Source organism: Euphorbia lathyris, chromosome 7, assembly GCF_963576675.1.
Source record: "Euphorbia lathyris chromosome 7, ddEupLath1.1, whole genome shotgun sequence".
NCBI classification, from domain to species: domain Eukaryota; kingdom Viridiplantae; phylum Streptophyta; class Magnoliopsida; order Malpighiales; family Euphorbiaceae; genus Euphorbia; species Euphorbia lathyris.
Window position 1 is genome coordinate 43,732,070 of NC_088916.1, and position 25,594 is coordinate 43,757,663.

Here is a 25,594-nt window from a genome sequence, read left to right on the forward strand (position 1 = left end):
TTCCAACTTTTTGTAATTTTTTTCTTTTATTACTTTAATTAATGAGCTAGTAATTGACAAATTATTATTATTAATATATATAAATGACTTTTCAATTTTCCTTCTGTTATTATTAATTAATTAAATCTTTTTAATTTTGATTTTTTATTACGTTGACAACTCATCAAAAAAGCCTCTAAAACAATTTTCTTCATTTCTATCTACTTCCGCTATATATAATAGCATAAATATTATTTACCAGTCTGGGTTAACTGGTTGGATCTATTGACCTCTGAACCTTTATCCCACTCTGTCCGGTTTTTAAAAAGTTGATTGAGGCATGGGTGGGGCTATTTTGGAAAGACGAAAATATCCCAAGCGACCAAATTGTGAATTAAGACACAGGTGGGGCTATTTTGGAAAAACGAAAATATCGCAAGCGCAAATCAAAGAACATCTGTCCACCTGAATTCTTTCTCCCTCTCCTCTTCCAAAGATTTCCTTTCTGTTCTGTTTTCCACCTAAAACCCTAGTTCCGGAGACCCACGCGGAAAGAGATCCGTCCCTTATTTTAGTCTTCGAACTCATTCTTCTAGCGAGTCTTTACTGTAAGTAATGCGCTCTATCTCTTCTATGCAGTTATTTAGTGTTATATTGATGTAATTGCTTTCAGGTACTTGCTCTCCTGGTTGGGTGCTTGGCCAATATTCGGTGCAGTAATCGAGAAGCAAACAAAAGTGAATGTTGAATGTTTTTTTAGTGAATAGCTGCGAATTTGATTTTTTTTAGCAATAATTTATCTTAATTAATCTTCCTCGTGCTCAATAACGAGATAATTTGCCATAGGATTCAAATGGTGATTCAGTATTCCATTCTTGTAATTTTGATATGTCCATACATTTTCTTGATATGCGATTCCTTATTGCCCTTTCACTTCTCTGGTATTGTGTAATGGAGACGATTTTATTGCTGTCCTGGATCATTAAGTATTCTTGCTAGATATACTCTTCATAGAAGCTGGGTTTAAGCGGGTCTAATATCAACTTTTTTTACCTTGTCCTTTTTGAGCTTAGAAAATGATCTGGTTCCAGAACTTTATTGGTGGTTTGCTTAATATCATATAGGGATAGGGTACCAAAATAGGCTTATGGTTTTTGGAGAAGTATCAATTTAGCTCCACGTACAAAATAGCACAATTGACAGAACTTAACGGAGTAATATCAATGACATGTCTAGTTCTGTTATCGAGACCTAAATTGGTACCCTTTTTTAAACTTTAAGCCTATATTGGTGCTATTTTGTGCGTTGAACCTAAATTGATACTTCCCCAAAAACCATAGGCCTATTTTGGTACCTTATCCCTATATATATATATATATATATGTGTGTGTGTGTGTATTATTTAGAGAGTTTATCTAGAACAATTTATTATGTGTTGTTTGTTCCACTCAAGGTTAAACAGAATTAATTGGAATATGAGGCTAACTTGTAGTAGTATGTTTCTGCCTTTTTGGACATTGCTTATGTTGATAAAGTCCGGTTTTTGTGTTTTGCTTGCTTGTTTTCAGGTCAGCAAATTGGTTATGCTTTGAACCGCACCACATATTATAACTGTTTAATATCTTTGTCCTCTACTAGTAACTAAGTAGCCACATTTTCCTTATTTTATTTGGCAGATATATAAGGTTTTATATATACAACAATGGACCATAGTTCTCAATCCTCTGGTACACAGGTAATTACCATAATGTGTTCCTACTTTTGCTTGTTGACTGAAAGTCTTAACAATGGATCGGCTTTGATCAACCATGTGCTTCTCTTGAACTTGCATGTACATGCCATATATCTACGGTATTATAATGTAAAAGGGATACTTGATAGCATTTGAAAAAGTCCTGAGCTCGCTTCATGTTTATCCACTTTTCTGAGTTGATGTCTTAAATTTTTTAACATGGCCTAGGTTTCACCTCAAAGGGTAAAGTCATACCATCAAATTCTTCCCTTCTTTAACTGGTTTTGCATTTCTCATTGTTGTTGTAAAGGATGTCTGGTTTCATGGAAGATGTTTCTCTTCCTCTTTTCCATTTAAGCCTGCAAAATGGTTTCGTTAGTATATTTCTCACATTTTTCTAGTTCATATTTGCACATTTCATTTGGTGTGTGCAAAGAGACATGCTTTTCCTTTTTATCCCTCTCTTGGGTGTATGTGAATTAGTTACTTAGGGCTCCTTCCACTGGATCCTTGACCCACATAGATTTGTTAACATGGTTATGCAAGCAATTTCTTCTCCTATTTCTGTTGGTTATGCTTGGATTTATGGTTTTGTATGAATTAAATTACAAGTGTTAATGACAAGACACTTCATTGTAGTTTCGACCAGCAGTTCCTCAGCAGGGACAGCAGTTCATGCCAGTGGCTCCCCAACATTTTCGGCCTGTTGGACAAGAAATACCTTCTTCCAATGTTGGAATGCCAGCCAGTCAACGACAGCAATTCCAGTTTTCTCAACCAATGCAGCAGTTGTCAACCTGGCCAACTCATTCTGGCCATCTGACAGCTTCATCACAGGCTGTACCAATGCCATATGTTCATCCAAACAGGCCACTTACATCAGGCCCACCACAGCTGCAGCCAACTAACCCCCATGTTAGTAATTACTCCTCTTTGCCTCTGCAATTTTTCTATTCACCTTATGCTGCTAGATTTTAGGACTGCATTCTGCTCTCTACTTCTTGTTCGTCTCTGGGGAATTCCTTTCTACTTACTGCCAAAAGTTATATACATCGTTTCAGTTTCCACAATCTTCCTTTGGAAATTTACAAAATAATGCAACTGCACCATCTCAGTTCCAGCCATTTCCCCAAATGCATGCTCCTGTACCTACAGGGGCACAGCCATGGCTGTCCACTGGAAGCAATGGTGGATCACTTGCTACACCTCTACAATCAACTGGTCAACAACCTTCTGTATCTTCTTCCTCAGATATAGTATGCACCTTTTCCCCTTTATTCTGATCTATTTTTGGGCATATTTTATTTACAATTTGATGCACCTATTTCTACGTTCATGTTTTATAGATAAATATAATAATACAATTAAAATTAATATATTATATTATATTTTGTATCAGTAAAAATGGAGGAAGTGACACCTCAGCTCCATCGTTAATGTTTTATAGATATGCAGAGAATTAGAGAGAATTTAGGGATTAATCTAAATTTTGTAGAACTCTTACATATAATACGGATAAAATAATCTTTTTATAGATAAATATAATAATATAATTAAAATTAATATATTATATATTATATTTTTTTATCAGTAAAAAGGGAGGAAGTGAAACCTCAGCTCCATTGTTACTGTTTTATATTATAGATATGCAGAGAATTAGAGAGATTTTAGGAGAGAATTTAATTTAGGGATTAATCTAAATTATGTAGAACTCTTAGATATAATACGAATAAAATAATCTTTTTATAGATAAATATAATAATATAATTAAATTAAATTAATATATTATATTTATATTTTTTTATCAGTAAAAGAGGAGGAAGTAACACATCAACTCTATCGTTACTGTTTTATATTATATATAGATGATCATACCAATGTTTTAAGACTTGGTTGGTTTTGAACTGGTAAAAGCAGAGAGCTACAGGTCAGAGGTCTCATAGGGTCCATGGTAGCATGTAGGATATCTGTGAAAAGTCTACTACCTGTATTTGAACCATATACTTAATAACCTTCCTGCTCTGCCTCAAGCCTCATTGAAATTCATTACTTAATACTCATAACTATCCCAAATCTAATTATTGATATATTTCTTGTACCTGTCTGACCCAATTAAGTTACAAGGATGTTTAACTCATAAATGATACTCTCTCCATCCAGAAAGGATAGTCCACAATTCTACTTTAGTATCTCTCAAATGGTAATCCATTTTCCTTTTTTAGATTAGTTAAGTTTTAGTTTTTTCATAAGCCTATTTAATATATATTGTTATTAATTATAAATTGTTAACCGTACTTGGAACTATAAATTAATTGATAATTATTATATTTAAGTAGGGATATATTAGAAAAGTTGTGTGTAAAATTTATCCTTAGACTATCTTAACCATAAATCACGTAAAATTGGAATTGGACTATCTTTTTAGGTCGGATGCTATGGATTATGAAAGATGTTTATATGTTCTCGATTGATAAGCTTTATACTGTGTAATCTTTCAAAGCTTAATAATTAACAATTAATTATATGCTATATAAATTGGTTCAGGTACTGTCTCAAAGCTGTGAAATCCATAGCTTACCTGAATCCTTGGCGAGTATCCTATCAAAACAATACCTGTCCAAACCATTTTTAAGTAGTACAACCCTACATAATTGAATTGGGGAGGGGTTGTGTACCTTAAATTCCAAAACAAAATTATGATTACTCATGCATGAAAACTGAATTATGAAATTCAGTGAAATGTATATCGAGTGTTATATATGATCATCTATTGATTGGTTTAAATTTTTTTAGAGATGAATTAATTAGAATGAGTAAAATTATGAAAAGTTAATAGTTCGTATGAGATAAGTAAAGACAAATTTCACTGCAAGTGAATTTCTTGGCATATGGTTTAGCTTTTGATAATAATCTATATCATTGAACCAATAGTTGAAATAAAACTATAAATGACAATTAATTTGTTAATTTTAATAAAATATTAAATTGCAGGGGTTATGTAGATTTTGCATGTGATAAATTTAGCAAATGTCATACTAGTTCACAAAAGCAAGTAGGAGACTATTTAATTTTTTATGGAGTTTTTTCCTTATATATAATCTAAATGAAAATATAAGAGTTGCTTGTTTTAGGGGAAAAGGGTTTGAAATGGTTTTTGGAGATCCTGATTTCAAATCCTAAACTACAGCCTACAGATTTGATAATTTCTTTTGAGCCTTGATAGGTTTATATATATTAGGGTTATATTTGTAATTATACACTCTAGGGTTAGGGTTAGGGTTTGGCTCACTCTTGTATAAATACCTGTGTTTATTAATACATTATCAGTTCCATAGTTATCTTCATGGTATCAGAGCCTCTTGGACCAAACGGCCGAGGGTTCGAGTCCTGACAACCTCATTAATTTGTGGAATTAAAAACACATGGTGGGATGGGCCTGTGTTGTGCACGCTGCAAGCCCAAGGGGCATTTGCGTGTGGGGGTGTATTCATAGATTAAAGGTGATGTGGTCAAGTTGCCACATTATAAGTGGTCCATTTGTTCTGTTATTTTGTTGTTAGATTTACTTGTTAACTGGCTGGTACACACATTTCTACCCTGGCTTCTTTGAAATTTAGTTTAAGATTTGGTGCAGCTCCTGATTCCAGTATGAATGGGTTTAACTGTACTCTTTGCCCTTCAAATCATCATATGAGAAAACCTTTAAGGCCCAATACTAAGGATTGGCCATCTATTTAAATAGTGTTGCACTCGTTTGATTATGGATAATAAAGTTTTTGGTCCAAATAATACAATAGTTCTCCAGATGTGATGTTATCAAAGGCTGGTCGAATGTCTTTATTCGAGAAAGCGACATTCTAGTTTATGCAATAGTAAAAACTGCAATATGGTTTATTTTTGTGGATTCCATTGCTGACTGGATTTGGAACAAGGAAGGGCTATGCTTATTTTTTGTTTGGGAGAATGAGTCATGAGTGGATGCATAGTTGTTAAAGGCGCACTAAGGCGCCAAGGGGTCTTGGGGAGCCTAGGCGCGGCGCATTAAAAAAAAAAAAAACTCTTTTACTAGTTAAAAAAAAAAAACACTTATGACCAAACAAACAAAACAAAATCACATAAAACATAGTACTAAATCATAAATGCAAAAAACACCAAATTAAGTTCATACTTCATAAAGACACGTATATTAACCTAAAGCACCTAACTATAACTAATCATTGTCAATCAAAAAGAACACACAACAAAAACTAATAATCATCATCATCAAGATAATCCTCCAAATAAATATGGTCCTCTCCATATACAGTAAAACCTCGATAAATGCATATTCTTGGGATCGGAAAAAAATATTCATTAAGCGAGATTATTTGTTTATCAATAAATGAATAAATTATTCATTTATCGATAAATCAATATTTATTATTTTATAGATAATTTATCCAGTCAATAATGAACAATGATGATGGAAATGATCCAGAGCCAGATGATAGTTGCGTTGTCGCAAATGTATCGTCAAAAGAGGTCTTTCAAGCAATGGTCACCTTAAACAACTATTTGCTACAACATGAGCAAAATATACACTACAAACAAAAAGTTAAGGATGATGTTCATTTTGGTTTAGGTGGAAAGAAAAAACAATCAATTATAGTTGTATTTTTTCAGAAGAAATGACTTCTAGATGATTGATTGAAAGGTTTTGGTATATATATATATATTGTATGTAATTCAATAATTATTAATTTATATTTTCATTGGGCCCTTAAGGATTTAAATATTTTTATTACTTAATGCATTTAGCGAGGTTATTACTTTAGTCCATTGGCCCAAGTCGGGACCGAAAGAATTTATTATATAAACGAGGTTATTACTTTATCGAACATTCATTTATCGAGGTTTAACTGTACTTGGGACTTCTTCTCCTAACATATACTTAACGTGACTTCTTCTCCTAATCTTTCTCTATTCTTTATATATTTAATTATGACTGGGACACTTCATATTCTTATTTAAATTAAGGGTTAAGATTAATCTTATTTAAGTTAGATTAGTGGTTGAGATTAATAAGGCAGTTAGTTTAAAAAAAACTATAAGAAAAACCCTAAGTAAAACTGCCAGGCGCACAAGGCGAGAGCCTTTTTTACACCGCCTCAATTTTAAGGTTCAAGGCTCAAGACCTTTAGCCTTGCTCGGCGTGCCTTTAACAACTATGAGTGGACGGAAAACACGAATTTCGAGGCATGGTCTCCATACATGCCTCGAAATCCATGTTGCATCCTTCCTCTCATCCATCCTCCCAAACAACACACCCTAAATTTCATTTTTTGACCATATTCACTGAGTTTTAAAACCTGGATATCTATAGTTTTTTGGTTACTAATTATTATAATGTGTTGGAAATTTCAGGCAGTAAATGCCCCTAGCATTAATCAACAATCTTCATCCGATTGGCAAGAACATACCGCTTCTGATGGAAGGAGGTTTGGATTTTGTTCTAGCTGTTGTGTCCTTTGCTCTTACTCTTCTGGCTTATATTGATGTCATCTCCTTAAGAGTTTCTTCTTTAATATTGTAGTTCAGATTGGCACCTTTTTCTTCTAGATTAGTTTGTCTGGACATGCTAGTATGCATAATTGCCCGTGAATGTGTTTTTTCCAGATATTACTACAATAAGAGAACAAAACAATCTAGTTGGGAGAAGCCATTAGAGTTGATGACACCAATTGAGGTGAGTCACTTTCGCTGATTTTCTAGTATCTTAGAATGTCCTTTCTCGATGGCATACACTGTTGAAAAGTTTGTATTGTGTTGAATACGTACTTTTTGTAGTAGTTGTGATTGTATTCACCCTTAAGTTGATCAAAATCATTTTATTTGAATTTGCCTTTTCCTTTGTATGTTTCTTTATTGGTTTGTAAATGTCATGGCAAGTTTGGAGAGATTTAATAACTGCTCTATATGCTCAATTTGAAGGCAGGTTTTCACTTCCTCAAGGCAGGCAGCATTTTGTATTCACATCTTATTTGTCATGTTGAGAAAGTTTATGTGGATTTTTTGGTTGACTGTGTTTAACCAAAATTGGTATTGATAGGTTTTGTTTTGTGTGTGTATGCTCAGATGAGTACATGGTTTATCACCTCTACTTGCATTTCTTTTGTTTTGTGCGAGCCTTGGCGCAACAGTAAACGTTGTTGTCGTTTGCCGAGAGGTCACGGGTTCGAGTCTTAGAAGCGGCCTCTTGCCAAAAAATTGGCAGGGGAAGGCTTGCCCCCCAATACACCCTTGTGGTGGGACCCCTCCTCAGACCCTTGCTTAGTGGGGACGCGTGGTGCACTGGGCCGCCCTTTATACTCTCTTGCTGTGCTTTTTACCATCACATGTTAATGTGGAACTGCAAATTTGCTTAAATCTTATTTAATTCGCATTATTCACTATCTGTTTTCTTTCTGCTCCACTTGAAATATTTTACTTCACATGTATTGCTTTTTTGGTGTATGATTGGTTTGATGGCTGTAATCTGTTAAAGGGTTCTACAGGTATGGTGTGCTCCTAATTTCAAGAGGCATGATTGCTGGATCAGTGGTGCTTCCTATACTTCATATCACACTCTTTCAGTTTTTCTTTTTATTCAACTTCAATTCTTAATTTTGCATATTCAATTTTAAATATATAAAACTAGAATAAAATGTACTGAACCAGTATAAAAAGGCAAGCAAGATATGCATTTTGTGAAGCAAAATGTTCATATTGTTACTTCATATTTTGACAAAAGTAGAATAAGTTGCGTATTGTCTAGGTCCTGCTTGTTTGTGGTTATTGTATATTCATTTTTATTTTTGATATTTTACCTATGTTGATTATCAGTTTATAATTGTTAGTTTTGTTGGATGTATCATTGCAGAGATGTACTTTACCATTAATTGATAAGTACAACCACCTATTGTTTTTTTTTTCTCCCCAGCTTTTGTTCTTAGTGTATGCAATTGCTTATCATTTCTGGGTTGTTCATTAACCATTTTATGCTATTCATGCACTTTTTAATCTGTTTCTCTTGTTAATTGGCTTGTTCGCTTGACATCGCGGTGGCAGAGGGCTGATGCATCGACTGTCTGGAAGGAGTTCACGACTCAAGATGGGAAAAAGTACATTTTGAATGTTTTTATCAGTATAAGTATTTATGAAAAATGCTGACATCTTTTATCACGTTCTTGCTCTTTCTGAGAGCACTACTAATTGTGGCATAATATTTGTAGGTATTACTATAACAAGGTTACAAAACAATCCAAGTGGTCAATACCCGAGGAACTGAAGGTACACTACTGTGATCTGTAACTTCTTTTTTCTTCCATTAGTGTACTTCATTCTGGGATCTCTCATTTTTAAAGATCTGCATGCAGTTAGCTCGTGAACAGGCTCAACAAACAGTTGGCCAGGTAACACAAATGGAAGCTGACACAACTTCTCATGGCACAGCTGCTATTAGTGTTACCTTGGCTGAAACATCTGCAACAGCTGTTCCAGTTGGCTCCAGCTCTTCTTTGGCATTATCTGGGGTAGCTTTAAGCCCAGTTCCAGTTACGCCTGTTGTGTCTGCATCTAGTCCTGCAGTAGTGGTTTCCAGTTCACTAACCCCTGGTGTGCAATCCAGCGTAGCAAATGCTGCTATTGTTCAGCCCCCTGTACCCACTGCTGTTTCAGGGAGTACCTATGTTGCTACTTCGGTTAATGCCAAAACAATTTCAACGTATGAACTTCCCTTTCTCTGCTTATACATGTTCTTCAATGACTTGTAGTTTATCCTGAATGCTTTAGGCATAACCTTTAATGATTGCAGAAGTGGTTCTGAGAATCCTGTCCCTCAAAGTTCTGGAACTTCTACAGATGGAGCATCTGTGCAGGATACCCAGGTATAGTAAATTCTTCAAAGGCTGTTTCTTGAAGTTATAAATTGGATCTGGATTATTCAAAGCAACATGTATTTCAAGCTTCTGATATTTTAAAGAATTGAGGACAGATGATTCCTTGTCGAATCCTTCATTTTTTTACCTTTTTATTGGTTCATGTGTCTGTCATTCCTCCTGGTTATTATTCTCTATTAACTTTCTTATTTTGGAATTATAAATATAAAATCTATTTGCTCTATTTATGTGTCCCCTATGTCATTGGCAGGAAGTGAAAAAAGGTACAATGGTTGCAGGAAAAAGTGATATACATCCCTTAGAGGAGAAAAACCTGGACGATGAACCTTTGGTATTCGCCAATAAATTGGTATAAACTCAAAATATCTTGCCCAGTAAATATGCCGTCAATTTTTGTTGATTTTTGTACTTACTCAAGTTGACTGCAAAATTAGGAAAAGATGATGGTCATTTATGACAGTCTTCTTTGGCATCTGTATTTTTGGGTTTGCAATTATTTTTATATATATATTTTTATTTCTACATTTAGGAAGCAAAAAATGCATTCAAAGCTCTCTTGGAATTTGCTAACGTGCAGTCTGATTGGACTTGGGAGCAGGTATCATAGTTGTAACTTTCTTCGCATTTGTTTATTTGTTGACTGATTGCCATCTATGGTGAAATTCGATTTTAGACTATGAGGGAGATCGTTAATGACAAGAGATACAGTGCTCTGAAAACACTTGGCGAACGAAAGCAAGCATTCAATGAGGTGAACATTACATGAAAACTGATATAAATTTGCTCCACTATTCTCTAGTCTCTGATTAAGATTCCATGTGTGCATTAACAATGTAACTTTTTTTTTTTTGTTGTGCTTTAGTACTTGGGTCAAAGGAGAAAGCTAGAAGCTGAGGAGAGACGCATGAGGCAGAAAAGAGCTAGGGAGGAATTCACAAAGATGTTAGAAGTATGTGTTATGGAACTGAGGCTGTCTTTGTTTTTTGTTTATTCGTTTTGCTGTGCTGGTCTTTTCTATTTCCCTGATTGGTATAATACTTTTTGGTCCTCTTGATCTCCTTCCAGGAGTCCAAGGAACTCACATCATCCATGAAATGGAGGTTTAAATCTTTCCCTATTTGAAGTTTGAATTTCCTATACTCTCCCCTATACAGTTTAGTTTCTTTCAGAACCTAGGCAGTTTGCATTATTTACCTGTAAATAAGTGTTTTGGTGAACATTCTGTAATCAGCAAAGCTGTAAGCTTGTTGGAAAACGATGAACGGTTCAAGGCTGTTGAGAAAGTCAGGGATCGGGAGGATCTTTTTGAGAACTATATTGTGGAACTTGGGAGAAAGGTATGATTTACTATGGCTACACTATTTTTTTTTGTTCAGACATGAAAACCATTCTATGGTTTTTTTTTGCTATCTGAAATTTACACAAAAATTGCTTGTCATTTGATAAACTTTTTCTGGACCATGTATCTTTTTTCTTTTTCGATCTCTTCGTTTTAAATAGCTCAAAGAAATAGTAAAATGTCTAAATATGTACAATAGTACAAGGCTCCACATCTCATTTAGTGGATTTGCAATTTGAAAATACTCTAGCCACACTTGACAAAACAGAAAATTGTATTTGATAGTTCATATGGGTGCCGTTGGAAGTTAGGAGCTGTTGAAATCATACTTCTTCATCCGTCTTCTCTGCTCTTGGTTTTTTGTTCTCAATTCAAACGGGCTGCTGAAGGGTCTGGGGGTACCAACAATTTCTTCCATCCTGTTGGCCTGGTATTCAAGTCGGTCTTGTACGGACGTGATTCACATTGTGGACTTGTTGTCCTGTGGATGAGGGTGAAAAATTACCTGTAATGTCTTGTCATTTATGTGTTCCCTATATGTTACAGGAAAGAGAAAAGGCTGCAGAAGATCATAAACGGAATGTAGCAGAATACAAAAAATTTCTGGCATCCTGTGACTTCATCAAGGTATTTCTGTGGAAACCTAGATATATCTATGTTTTGTTTGTGGAACTTTTCATGATCAGTATTATACTTGCAGGTAAATAGCCCATGGCGGAAGATTCAAGATCGTTTGGAGGATGACGAAAGATGCTTGTGTCTTGAAAAACTTGACCGCTTACTTATTTTCCAGGTATATTCTTTTACTTAAAAAATCATCAGGTATTTTGAGCTGTATACTGAGACTTTTTGTGGCAGGACTATATTCGTGATTTGGAGAAGGAAGAAGAGGAACAAAAGAAGATACAAAAGGTAAATTTGGTATGATGGTGACTCTAAGCCCCTTGAGGTATGATTTCTCATCTTTGATTTTATTACATAAAGGAACAACTTAGGCGGGCTGAGCGCAAAAACCGTGATCAGTTCCGGAAGTTGCTGGAAGAACATGTTGCTGATGGCTCTCTAACAGCAAAAACTCACTGGCTTGACTATTGTTTGAAGGTAGAGTCTTTATTTTATCTGAACACAAATTTGAAGTCTTGCAGAGCTTGAATCTAGTGAAAGGATCTAAATGTTGGTTGAGATCTTGTCAATTCATTTGATTTGAAGGGTAGCCTATTTATTTATGGTGCAGGTTAAGGAGTTGCCTCAATATCTCGCTGTTGCAGCAAACACCTCCGGTTCAACACCTAAAGATTTGTTTGAGGATGTTGCTGAAGAACTAGAGAAACAGGTAACATCATAATAAGCTAATTGTCCTTATGAATAACATAATTATTCTGAATATTGTCTTTTGTTTTTGTGGCTTGAATCATGTTCCATATGGAATTATTTATGTTTTTCCAATTTTCAATGACTTTTAGCTAGTTTACATTGAGTGTATGTGTGTGGTTTCCACTTGGTTCTATATAGTCCCTTCTATTCTTTTTTTCTTCTTACCTTTTTCTGAGACTTTTTTGATCGATCCATGATGCCTCTCTCTCTCTGCATTGATAGTATCATGATGACAGAACTTGTATAAAGGATGCTATGAAGTCAGAGAAGGTAAGATATCACATCCCCATCTTTGCTTTATTTTTTCTTTAAAATTGCTAATGCTTTTATTTTCAGATTACCATGTCACCTACATGGACATTTGAAGAGTTCAAGACTGCTATTTCTGCTGATGTTAATTTCTCAGCCGTCTCAGATATAAACTTAAAGGTGTATTGCCTTATTTGGACATGTCCTTTCATTTCTGTCTAGAAATTCTTTTTTTAACTTATTTTATTGTTTGCCCTCAATAGAGTCTCTGTAAAGTTTTGAATTTAGATGTGTTCAGAAGTAACTATTCCATTGGTGCATGGATGAAGGCATTTTGTGAGAATTGTTAGGGTTATGCTTACTAGAGCACCTGTTAGCTTGATTGATCCTGTTAGCCTGATTGATGTAAATCTTATGTTCTATATGAAATAAACTTATTCTACAAAAGCCATTAAAGTATAAAATCTCGTACAAAAGAAGTTGAACACATACACATATATTCATTGTAAACCTGACTGAAGGTTTTTCTGATGGGGAAAGATAAAAGCTAGCTCATCAAATTTTTCATTTGGCTCGACCTGGTGGTTATGTAAATTGTAATCTGTTGTTTATACATCATATAGTTGTGGTTATTAGGAGTGTTTCCAACAGACTATTAGAACCTGTTTATGCATTAAAGTTGATCAATGACTGCTTTTATGGTGGGCATGTATTTATGAATTGATTTTTCAAAGGGAGGTTATATGGTTTGGGTGTGAGGAACAGGAAGATGCGGCTGCCATTTTTCTAGCTGTGAAAATAAGTCAGACTACTGCTGCAGGCAGGCCCTGGAAAAAAACAATAAAGAGAGAGATGATACAGGGAAAGTGAAATCACTACTCACTAGCTGGACATGCCATCATATTTCATCTTCAAAGCTAGGAAAATAACTAGTTTGCTCAGATAATGACTTCCATTGAAAATGTTTTCACTAATCCTTTCGGGATTACAAGTTCTTAGTATGTGAAGCAACAAACACATGAAAACTCTCAAGTAACACTTAGTTTTTATACTAGACATAAATGATGCTGATATGCCTTGAATGAAAATTATTTAAACATTTTTTTTTTCTGAGTGCCTTATATTTTTTTGGGCCAATTTTACCAGCGCTCCTTGCCAGCATAGGGTCTGATATTGTTAAGCCATATTCCTTTTACTGCTCTATTAGCTGCTCATAATTATCCATTTCAGGTGTATCTAGCATTGTGAATCCCCACTGCTGTTTCTGCAGCCACAATATTCAAATTAATATTATCTTAAAGCACTTGAAATGTGAGTACAGTGCATATAACATATTAGACTCTGATTATCCTATGTTCTTTGAAGCTTGTATATGATGAGTTAATTGAGAGAGCCAAGGAAAAGGAGGAGAAAGAAGCTAAAAAGCGTCAACGTCTGGCTGATGACTTCACTAAACTATTGCATACTTACAAGGTATGGCAATGCTGTTGTGGAAATATACAAAATAATAATGCTGTCTGCTGCTGAAATATGTGTGATTTTCATTTAAATGCTATATGTAGTCCAGTTTAACTATGCACGGTGATCAAAGTATTATCTGTTCCTTAGCCCACTAGTTTCTGTCTTGCAGGAAATAACCGCATCCTCTAGCTGGGAAGATTGCAAACTGCTCGTTGAAGAAAGCCAGGAGTACAGGTCTGGTTTCTTACTAACGTCAATGAACCTGATATCTTTTACCCTTTCTTTTTCAAATATTTTTCCTGATGGTTGTCCACCTCTCATTTATCTTCTGTAGATCAATTGGGGAAGAGAATTTTAGCAGAGATATTTTTGAGGAATATGTTACGCATTTACAGGAAAAGGCAAAAGAAAAAGAACGCAAGCGGGAGGAGGAAAAGGTACCTACGTTTTACCTTGTACTTGAATCTATCAGAGTCTGGCTGGATTGTGCTGCTTACTGAAGTGTTTGTGGATTTGTATTTAACGGGTGCACACATCTGTCATTGTTGAGTTAGGTTTTTGCATGCTTATAAGTTATATTAATTTCTGTTTTCCTTCTATCAGGCCAAAAAGGAGAAAGAGAAGGAGGAAAAAGAAAAGCGGAAAGAGAAAGAGAGAAAGGAGAAGGAGAAGGAAAAGGAACGTGAGAGGGAAAAAGGGAAGGAACGAACAAAAAAGGATGAAACAGATAGTGAGAACATTGATGGAACTGACAGTTATGGCTATAAGGAGGATAAGAGAAAGGAAAAAGACAAGGATAGGAAACATCGGAAAAGGCACCAAAGTGGTGATGATGCAAGTTCCGACAAGGATGAGAAAGAGGAAGGCAAAAAGTCACGCAGACATGGCAGTGACCGTAAAAAATCAAGAAAGGTATGAATTTATCTGTGTGTTGGTGGTTAAAATGTGAAAGATGTCTATATGTTTTCTCTAATATTTGTTGGCAGCATTCGTACACACCTGACTCTGATAGTGAAAGCCGGCATAAAAGGCATAAGAGAGATCACCGTGATAGTTCCCGTCGAAATGGTGGGCATGAGGAGCTAGAAGATGGGGAACTAGGCGAGGATGGGGAAATAAAGTAGTACAATCCCATTCTAATTTCTCAGATGCCAACTTTAGATCTTTGACAGGATGTATAAATTGTAGAGCCACCTCTTGCATTTTCTTTGTTACAACAAACCCGAAAGTGGTACTGTTGTAGATTTTGGAAGTAGTTTGCTTAAGAACTGATGCTTTTGCTGCTATGTGTAAATTTGTATTATTCTTCGAATAGGAAGTGCCAATTTGGTAGGGAACTGGTGTCGTAGTTGAAGTAATTGTTGTGGTTAAACTGGAACCAACTGTGAGGGGTGAAATGGAACAGGTTGTTACTGGAAATAGATGACTTACAATTCTTGGGGATTCATGTGGAAATAATGTAGTTAAAAGAAAGGGATAGCATTCCTGTTTTCCTGTAGCTGGATCTGCCGGAACCCCAATAATCCTTAGTTAGAATTAGAAATAAACAGTACAATCATGATGGGGATTTAGGTAGAAAACAGTATAATTATAAATCCAACGCCTACCATCTTTCACGTGTGATTTCATGTTCTGGTCACCCTTCAACTTCCAATGTTTTGACCGTCTAATTAAGTTTGAAATTGTACATTTCGTGCTAATGAAAAGAAGCTCATGTTTTATCGATTAGGTTTGAAATTGCAGCTAGTAAACTTTAGGCTTAAAGTTATAGGTGAGGCTAAATTTGTACAATTTCTTTTGCTTTCCTTTCCTTAATAAAGAAATAAAATGAATGTGATTGTTTTGAAAGCTGAGTTTGCGTTGGACCATATGATATGCAATAGTTGCACATGTTGAAGGGTGTACCATTTGCATTTGAAGATGACAGCTGAATATTTATCTGCACTGCTGTCTAAAATCCACATCAGGTGGGCAACAAATTTAATGAGCTTTAAAGACTAAATGTTAATTCTATCAGCTGAATTGGAGTATACTAGACTAAGTGATGTTGCTTGATAAAGTTGAACTCAAATTAGTATCTTGATGAAGAGTTACTTTGCATCCTCCCGAGCAGGTTATATATTGTTCACATACCAAAATTGTGAAATATGGTAATGGTCCTTATACATAGAAAATTGGTGGTCGATAGAAGAACATAGAATAGGCGAGGTATAATTAACATAACCTATAGACAGTATCAACAAGCGGTGAAATCAAGCATGTCCATTACAATTTCATTCATTATTTCGTCCAAAATGGCATCGCCAGTGTCACGTCCTATTTTCCTTGCATGCGGTTTATAACCAATCCATTCATGTGCTGAATTCCGGAATTCCAATTCAAACAGGCAGGCTAGCCTTGATTCTTCTCCATGTTGCTTTCCCCAGCACTTGATTTTCTCTTCAATAAGCTTCCCAAACTCTTGTGTTGCCAAATATTGTGTCTGCTGTTGCTGTTGCTGCCTTTTATTTTCTTGGGTTTCTACTATCTCCCTCACGCAATCGAAAAGAAGTTGTCTTGTTTGCTGCAGATCTTTCTCAGATTTTGAGTTCCCCTCGGAATGGACAAGCTCCTGTATCTCAGCAGGACCTCCTGGTAAAGTTGATTTTTGTCTTCCTGACTGGTATAGTATCTTCCATAGAGAAGCTGATAAAATGGAGTCTTCAGTCACTTTCTTTTGTTTTATTGAACTCAACTTCCTCCTTCCATCTGCGTTAAATTATATAAGAATGGAAATTATATGTAGAGCTGATACTAATTAAGCAGTTACTATATATATAATAGCAGACAAAAATACTTACTGTTAGGAGCTGGAGAGGGTGAGTCTCTGTTTGAAACTACCTCTTCGAGTACTGAAACAGGGCTGAGCTGCCTACTTTCATCTAACCATTGACATGGGAGCTTTCTATCTGTAACAACCTGTTAATTAGCTTTATGAGTAAATTGAAGCTAAACAACTAAGTATGAAATATGATTAATTCTAAAGAGGGGAAGATTAAAACCTCTGTCACTCTGATTGTCATCTTTCTCTGCTGTGAAGTGGAGGTTTCTTGAGAAGAAAGCCTACCTAAGTCTGGTGTCTCTGCAACATCTCTAGGATTTGAGGTCTTGATCTTGAGTCTGTCGTTTAAGGAAATAAGCTGATTATACACAGCTCTTAGTAGCTTGGAACATTTGGGAATATCCTTTTGGGTTCTCTTAAGATCAATTGAGTTAAAAGTGTTTCTCAAATACCCTTTTTCCAAGAGGTAAAGCTCTAATACGAAAGGTTCTTGCTTCTCTTGAAGAAGTTGTTTTAGTTGTTTGGCCATTAATGGAGTATAATTTGAAAATGAAGAGGATTGAGTTGAGTTGAGTTGTAAGGGATATAGATTGGTAAGATAACTGAATTAAATATGAGAGAGGATAGATATCTGTCAGATGAAGAAGATTGGGTATTTAAGGGTTGGAAAGAGAGTAGGATCTAGGCCATATGGTCTTTAAGTGGGTTGGTGTTAACCCTCTTCTTCTCTTCATCTTGCCCATACATGCTCAATTCCAGGTTTTGTTTGCTGTTAGTTATTTGTTGTCTTTATTTCTCTCTCATATTTACACACAAACACGTCTACTTGTGTTGGTCCTAACAGTATTTTTGTCTTAGTTGTGCATAAAATACAAATCTAGCTTTTAATCAATATACTAGTATTTCACGTGCATCTCAAATTACTAAGCTAGAGTTAAAATTATATTGTCTCCTACTTCAAAATGAGATAAGATACATATATGCTTATGGGAGGACAACACATGCATAATATATATGAAGTCCAACCTTTACCATATTCTGTAATTTCAAACCTTATAAGGGTGAAGTTTGGAGGGTGGTCAAAACCGGCAATTGTACATTTTCTATTAATAAAAAAGAAACTTAATTCTATTAACCAGGTCTTGTATGAATATTAGGTTTAAAATTGCATTGTTATGTACTTATGGACTAATCCACTCTCCACCAATAACCATACAACTAAATTTGTCTTTATCCCTACAAAGTGAGTGTACCCAGTTCCTGGGTCTAGGTAGGAAGGACGTCTGTCTAGGGTCAAGGAGAGAGAGGCTCAAAAGTCACTTTTTTTTTTTATTAAAAAAGATGTAGAAATTAAATTTCAAAAGATGCAATGAAAATAATCCCGGATCTAAACAATCGAAGTACACATCCACGACTCAAGGAAGAGAGGGGCCTAAAAATAATAATTTTATTAACAAAATAATATAGAAATGTTACTTTTAGAACATATATAATGATTTTAAATATAGAAATACTTGTAAACAGTGTTTTGTAGTTAAACGAAATAAAATATATATTCTTTCATACAAAATCGGATGTTTTTATTAGATCATTGGTTAAGCGTAATAAAAAAAAAAAAAGTAATTTTTACTTCTAAAGTCTCAGTATCTGCCATTTACTTGGTAATTCATAATTGAAAGTCCCATAAACCAATTTTTGAGAAGTATATAGATAGAGTAAAGAGTGGAATAGCTTTCTGTTTCCATAGTGATAGTGGAAAACACATTCAACATCAATTGCTTTGCTTTAAAGTTAAAAGGAGAACATATTTTTTCTCAATGTGGTCGGAGGAGTGATTATTTTTTTACATGATTTTAGAGTCCCACACCACAACACACCCTGGAAAAGGAGAAGGGTATATGGATCTTAAAAGCAGAGCTTCCCCAAGATATTATTATGGCCCCCGAAAACATGGAAAACAGAAAAAAAGTTGTCTTGATTTAGGACCCATCCATCCCCCCCAAAAAAAAAGAAATAAAAATGTGTAGACACCAAAAGAATATTTGGTGTTGGATTGGTATTAATTAGTACAATGGCAAACAAGTCTAATTCATATTCAGGAATTTAGTAATATGGTATTTTGAGGGTCTTCCATAATGTTGTTTGGATTATAACTTTATCTACCTAACTCATCATCATTAAGGTTTGTAAAATCATCTTTGTGCTTTGTACAATATTTTATTTGTTATTTTAGGTGATGAACTTCACCAAATGCAATACATTTCAATACTACACAAAATGATGAGTAAATCAAGTATCATCCACAGGGATAAATAGAACAAACAATTAAAATAAAATTGAGCTTTCTTTCAAAAGTTATATTTCTAAAAGATTAAACAATTCAAATAACAACAAACAATAAAAATTAATTCAAATAATAACAAAACACACCGTTAAAGCTTTACATTGGTACATACATCTCTACCACCAATGCAACCAAGGGAGCAGAGACCGTGTATGGGGCAGACTCAATGTGGCACGCCGAGCCAGATGCCACATAGCGTGCCACCAATGGACCCGAAAGGAGGAATGACCAGGAACAACATGGCACGCCGAGTCATATTTTGCACGACGTGCCACATAGCTCGTCGTGGGAAGGAGGGGCGAAGAACTTCGAAAATCCAGCACTGGACTTGCACGTTGTGTGAGTCATATGGCACGACGTGTCAAGTCCTTTAAGTTGCCTTCTCCGCCAAGTTGATCCATGAGGAGACAAGAACTGCCACCATCTGTTTACTGTTTACCACTAAGATTATTACTATTGTGTCACTTCCCCTATTTACCATACTACCACTCTATTTATCTCTTCCTATCTTATCCCTACTATTAGATATAAGTTTATAGCCCTAGTAAGGCAGTTTGGTCCATTTGCTTAACTTAGAGAGGGGTGTATATGCTCCTTATTTTGTAAGGAAGAGAAACTTTTATGAAATCAAATATTTTAGCCTCCATTGAGAGCTTGGATTTATCAATTTGGGGTTATTCATCATTCAAGTTTAGCTTGAGAAGTTTGTATTCTTTGTTGGTTTAAGATTAAAACCTCCACATCGATTTAATCAATAACATTTGATATCAGAGCCGAGTCGTTTTCCTTCCTAGAGACTTCTTCTCGGAAATGGTCCAATGACATCCTCAAAATGAAGCTATGGTATCTAATCATCAAAGATTTGAAGCGATATAAGCAACTTTGAAGACGTTGGGTGATAAGTTTCAAGAGCTCGATGAAAGGCATCAAACAAGTACACAAGAGCTAACTCTCGCCCTTGAAATACTTCATCTAGAGGGTCGAAATATTCAAGTACAACCCGCCGAAGATCCTCATCGGAGACAAGACGAGGCTAATCGGCCTCAACCCCAACCACACTCACCACCACCTATGAGAAATGCAATGCAACAGCCAATGGACCCTCGGGTTCAAGAGGTAAGACATCCTAACCAAGTTATTGTTCGGAATGCCGACATTGATAGTGACAGGGATGTGTTTGATGATTTTGAACCCCATAGGATTGCTAGGAACATGAGCATCCATAATGATCCCCAAGGTAATGCGAACAACGTCTTCGCTAGAAAGTTTGTTCCATGTATCAAACCATTGATCCCTAAGGTAAGTGAATATAACTTTTATGCCTTATCACAATTTTTTAATGATGGACATGGTATGGACCCACTTTTGGAGTTGTTTCAGTAATTACCCATGAGTGCAAGGGAAACACCAATATTGTAACCATCACCAAACATTGGCACGAAAATAAAGCCCGATGTGGCGAATGAAGAAAAAGCCTGACGTGACAAATAAAAAAAAGCCCGACGTGCCAAATGAAGGTAAAACCAATTTAATGGCGAATACCTTGAATGGCGAAAAAAGTGCCTAAATAAAGCCTATTGAATGGCGAATGCCTTGAAATGGCGAAAAGAGCGCCTAGATAAAGAAATTTAATGGCGAATACCTTGAATGGCGAAAAGAGCGCCTAAATATATCCTATTGAATGTCGAATACCTTGAATGGCGAAAAGAGCGCATAAATAAAGTCTATTTAATGGTGAATACCTTGAATGGTGAAACGAGCGCCTAAATAAATCCTATTGAATGACGAATCCCTTGAATGGCGAAAAGCGCATAGATAAAGCCAATTTAATGGCGAATACCTTGAATGGTGAAAAGAGCGCCCTAAATAATGCCTATTGAATGCGAGTACCTTGAAATGGAAAAAACAACGCCTAGATAAAGCCAATTTAATGATGAAAACCTTAAATGGCAAAAAGAGCGCCTAGATAAAGCCTATTGAACGGCGAATACCTTGAAATAGAGAAAAGAGCGCCTAAAATAAAGCCATACGTGGCGAATGCCAAGAATGACAAATGAAGAGTGACATTTTCATAAAGAGATACTTTGAAAAATGAATAAAACCTAGAATTGCAAATAGAAAGCGCATGCTAAAAGCAATAACTGTGGATACAGGGCTGGCCACCTATTTATATCCTTGAATAGAAACTTGCGCCATCCAAATTTGAATGGCGAATGGAAAATGAAATTTTCCCAAAAACAAAGTAAGACATTTTGGAAATTGAGTAAAGGCTAGAAAGGCTAGTGCCTAGAGTGCCAAAACCCTAGAAGGGCGAATAAACCTTAAAATGGTGAACAAAGCCTAAAGTGACAAATATCTAGAATGACGGTAGAATTACGTGGCATTGATTCTCAAAAGAATTGATGAGGTACGTAGGAAGCTTGATAATAAAAAATTATCAAGTCCAAGCCAAAACGATTGGTATATTTTGACAAGTCGAGAAGGGAAAGTTCTTTGAGTTAGAAGACGTTTCAGGTTAAACATGATGGTTAGAGAAGCAGGAAAACTTAAATGACGTGTCCCATTCCTACTGGTATGAGAAAATATGTTTAATAGAAAAGCATTAAATGCAAGACACGCTTTGGACAGCCCTAAGGAGCCTTTTGGACTTTTAAACGAGGCTTCTGATAACATCCCAAATTATTCATTCTAAAGTGAGGAATACGGGGAAATTAATAGAAATAATACATGATTAATGTAGAATTAATGACGATAAATGCATGATTAATATAGAGCTAATGATAATTAATGCATGGGTAAATGTGCAATAATGAAGAAAAAGAATGAGCCTTCAAACACTATACCACGCCATCTGGATCGAACCGTGAAAGATACGCCATACAACTAAGATGCGACGAAAGTAGTTGGAACCAAGAGATCCACCATCGTATCCCATCTTAACGGATTTAGAGAAAATCAAAGGACCCATTTTCATCTTCTTCTAAGAGAATGAATCTAATTAAATGAAAATTAATGATCATTAAGACATGACTGTTCAATTAGAACACCATTAATGCTAAAAGGATGCAAAAGCGAGTATATATACCCCAGTTAGTGTATAATACTAGTAAGTTAACAACTTTCGATACTGATTATACTTCTATGATATTATTGACTTTATCATTAGAATGCCCCCGACACACCCAACGGCGTCTCACAGTGGAGCCACTAGTAGAAGCATCTGAGAAGAAAAATTGACAATTATGAAATTTAATGAAATAAGAAGAAACATACAAACTTCCACGAGTAATCTTTCCTAAGCAAATGATGCTAATAGATTAGTTCATTGTTTAACATTATCGTTTTTGTTAATTGACGAGTTTAGGGTTGTTTGTATAAACTTTTTTTTTTATAAACTTTTTTTTTAAATTATATTAGGCATGTAAATATAATTTTTTTTAAGAATGTCAATCTAGTTGGGATGTTTGAGCTTTTTTTTTATTTTTACTAAAAAAAATTGGGAAAATTACAAAATTGGGTAAAATGGGAGATCCATTTACATATTTAACCCATTTACTCAACGTACTACATATCTAAACTGTTTGTGTGTGACTTTCCCATAATACCCCTAACCTTTCCACTTCCCCCTTACGCGAACGGTCTCTCCCCCCTTCTCCTTGGTTACGCGAAACGGTTGGCAGCTCCTCCATTAATGATTCCAAGACTTTTAATCTTCCTATCTTCCTTTAAATTGCACGAAATCTGCACAATTTCTACAAATCACCATGTATTTCTCTTCTTTCTCTTGATTCTTCATATTCATAATTCTAGAAAACGAAGTCATGGTTCTTCATCTTCCATTTCCTGCTCGTTTCTTAGTTTCTTTCTTCTTGTGACCATCGAAGAAATGGTGATTCTACGTTATTTTCATCGTTTTTTCCAGTTTAATTATCATATTGTTTTCATCAAAAAATATAAGTATATACTGTTTTCTCTGCGTTTTTTCCCATAAATTCACTTAGCATATGCCGTTTTCATGAAGTCTGTGGGAAGAAATTTATCGATTTAACTTCGCGAAACGATGATTACGCGAAGTTTGCGAGGTAATTCGATAAATTTCTCCCGCAGACTCCGCGTAATCATGGCTTTGCAAAGTCAGAGCGTCACATTTTTCTCGCAGACATCACAAAATCATCGTTTCGCTAAGTAAAATCACCCTGCACATTTATTTTCATACTTGAATCCTCATTTCGCGAAGCCAAATCTTCATTTTTTTCTACCTAACACGATTAATTTTTTTTTGAAGGTGATTGAATACATAATATTCATTCCTGGAAGCCGGCGTGCTGGGGTGCCATGAGAGACATCCATTCCAAAAGGCCTGGACTTCCAACCATCGGTGGTGAATAGGAGCTTACACCGTGGGGCACGTCCATCCCTCAGTGGTGAATAAGAGCCTATGTATCGTGAGACAACCATCCATCGGTGGTGAGCATATGTATAATGAAGTGATTTGTTAGGAGTTGATTGTGGCAATCTTGTTCTGTACCGTGAGACACATCCATCCATCGGTAGTGAATAAGAGCCTATATATTATGAAGTGATTTGTTAGGAGTTTATTGTGGAAATCTTGTTGTAAATTTTGATAATGTTATGATTTTAATGTTATAATCCGTTGTTGTTTGCCATTTTTTGTTATATACCACTTAGCGAATTTTGTTAAAAACACAACCAGACTTCGCATATGCTAATTAAAATCATCAACTAAACCAAACATTAGCTTCACAGGCTTCACATATTCTGGAATCTGCGAATTCAGACGGGAGGAAGATAGCCGCACCGTAAATATTGAGGGTATTATGGGAAAGTCACACAAAAATAGTCTAGATATGTAGTAGGTTGAGTAAATGAGTTAAATATGTAAATGAGTCTCCCATTTTACCCAATTTTATAATTTTTCCAAAAAAATTGATATCATATTATCACATGAGACTCTTCTCATATAAGCTATATATATATATATATATGACTCTTCTCACAAATCTTTAATGATAAAAGATAAGGTGCAAGAATACCTCTAATATTTAGTGGTAGGAGTAATTTTACTCCTAAGGTCTCAAATGATGCAATTACCTTAGTTGGCAGTCAAGAGCAATTTTACTCCTAACATTGGCAAGTTGGGTCAATTTCAGACATTACTATAGAGCACACGTATTTTGTTCTTTATTCTGCACCAATTGCATATCAGTTCGTTTAAAAAAAGATTTCATATTTTCTGTGATTTAATAATAGAATTGGAGATTAATATTTATAAATTTGAAAATTTTGAATTTTTTTTCTTACTCATACAATAGACATTGTATTTTTTAATTTTTTCCACGTATAATCATATGTTTATGATCTGTTACTAAATGACCGATAAAATGACTCACATGTGAGGTGTAGATGACAAAATTCATGACCGAGAATTTTTTTTGAGGAATTATTTCTCAAATTGACCCAAATTGATAACGTTAGAGGTAAAATTGATATTGGATGCCAACATCAGAGATAAAATTGATCATGACTATAAACGTTAGAGGTATTTTTGCACCTTATCCCATGATAAAATTATTCCAAATCCTCAAATTTTAGTTTTTTTTAAGAAAACAAATAAAAGAATTGTTTTTTAGGATTTTGGATAATTTTTATTAAAAAGATAGTAATTATTTAAACTTAAGCAAATGGTTCCACATAAGAGAGTTATTTGTAGATTCACATGCATGTATGCTCAAACATCAATTTGAATAAAGAGTAGTGAGGTTTTTCTTCTTCTTATAAGTTTCATTCTCGAGCCCACAAATTTGAAGGAACAAAACAAGTTTGCCACACCTTCAATTCAATTTAGGACCACACATGATTAATGATATTTATTATTATTCTCTCAATTTCATCCACTTGTTTTACTATATATTTAATCAGTTGTTTTGGCTTTATGTACAAAGGATGAGTTGATGTAATTGAGGAACAAATTTAACATAATAGAGTTAGCATTCAGGAACTCAAGTTATGGCCATTTATGGATATATGCAATTCAGGACCACAAGTGATTATTAGCCTTAATTCTCACTCAACTGCATCAACATTTCTTATTACTACTTGTTTTTATGCAATCATTTTAAGATTATATTACTATTGGACTATACATCTTCTCATTTACTATATCATTTTCAATAGTTGAAAGCATTTTTAAAAGTAAATTACTTTAGTAAATTTGGCATTACGCCTAAACAATCCGTATATAACGAATATGGGTTAAAGTTAACGATTAGGTTAACCCATGTAATTAATATATAAATATACTTATAAAACCCTTAACAATAAAGAATGTAACAAGCTAAACCTAATTATGATAATTAGA

The 25,594-nt window shown here is 34.9% G+C and overlaps 2 protein-coding genes across 5 annotated transcripts; one reads left to right on the plus strand and one right to left on the minus strand.

The window, feature by feature from the left end:
* Nucleotides 1-429: 429 nt before the first annotated feature.
* LOC136200652 (pre-mRNA-processing protein 40A) lies at nucleotides 430-15,387 on the plus strand. 4 transcript variants are annotated; one of them, XM_065991075.1, is made up of 29 exons: nucleotides 433-587; nucleotides 653-716; nucleotides 1,656-1,714; nucleotides 2,351-2,626; nucleotides 2,773-2,967; nucleotides 7,115-7,188; nucleotides 7,367-7,436; nucleotides 8,798-8,850; nucleotides 8,962-9,019; nucleotides 9,106-9,452; nucleotides 9,543-9,615; nucleotides 9,878-9,976; nucleotides 10,157-10,225; nucleotides 10,301-10,378; nucleotides 10,490-10,576; nucleotides 10,693-10,727; nucleotides 10,859-10,964; nucleotides 11,513-11,593; nucleotides 11,667-11,759; nucleotides 11,825-11,878; nucleotides 11,951-12,067; nucleotides 12,201-12,299; nucleotides 12,563-12,610; nucleotides 12,677-12,769; nucleotides 13,955-14,062; nucleotides 14,220-14,284; nucleotides 14,385-14,487; nucleotides 14,654-14,962; nucleotides 15,037-15,387. In XM_065991075.1, exons 3-29 carry the CDS (start codon nucleotides 1,682-1,684, stop codon nucleotides 15,172-15,174), a joined length of 2,961 nt encoding a protein of 986 aa, XP_065847147.1. In that variant the 5' UTR covers nucleotides 433-587; nucleotides 653-716; nucleotides 1,656-1,681; the 3' UTR covers nucleotides 15,175-15,387. The 4 variants fall into 4 exon arrangements, with proteins under 4 accessions (XP_065847146.1, XP_065847148.1, XP_065847149.1 ...); XM_065991074.1 differs by lacking the exon at nucleotides 653-716 and having other exon boundaries at nucleotides 430-587; XM_065991076.1 differs by lacking the exon at nucleotides 653-716 and having other exon boundaries at nucleotides 430-587; nucleotides 9,546-9,615.
* A 729-nt stretch (nucleotides 15,388-16,116) lies between these two features.
* LOC136200602 (uncharacterized) lies at nucleotides 16,117-17,872 on the minus strand. Its single transcript, XM_065990991.1, has 3 exons — nucleotides 17,092-17,872; nucleotides 16,891-17,008; nucleotides 16,117-16,798 (listed from the first exon to the last, which is right to left on the minus strand). The coding sequence occupies exons 1-3, from the start codon at nucleotides 17,398-17,400 to the stop codon at nucleotides 16,287-16,289; spliced, it is 939 nt and encodes a 312-aa protein (XP_065847063.1). The 5' UTR covers nucleotides 17,401-17,872; the 3' UTR covers nucleotides 16,117-16,286.
* Nucleotides 17,873-25,594: the final 7,722 nt, after the last annotated feature.

Bases quoted from the DNA above. Each gene is read 5' to 3' on its own strand.
- LOC136200652 (XM_065991074.1), top strand. From the start codon at position 1,682: ATGGACCATAGTTCTCAATCCTCTGGTACACAG. The intron at 1,715-2,350 runs GTAATTACCATA...ACTTCATTGTAG, and splicing joins CTCAATCCTCTGGTACACAG to TTTCGACCAGCAGTTCCTCA. The intron at 14,488-14,653 runs GTACCTACGTTT...TCCTTCTATCAG, and splicing joins GCAAGCGGGAGGAGGAAAAG to GCCAAAAAGGAGAAAGAGAA.
- LOC136200602 (XM_065990991.1), bottom strand. From the start codon at position 17,400: ATGGCCAAACAACTAAAACAACTTCTTCAAGAGAAGCAAGAACCTTTC. The intron at 17,009-17,091 runs GTTTTAATCTTC...GCTAATTAACAG, and splicing joins TGACAATCAGAGTGACAGAG to GTTGTTACAGATAGAAAGCT. The intron at 16,799-16,890 runs GTAAGTATTTTT...AATTTAACGCAG, and splicing joins ACCCTCTCCAGCTCCTAACA to ATGGAAGGAGGAAGTTGAGT.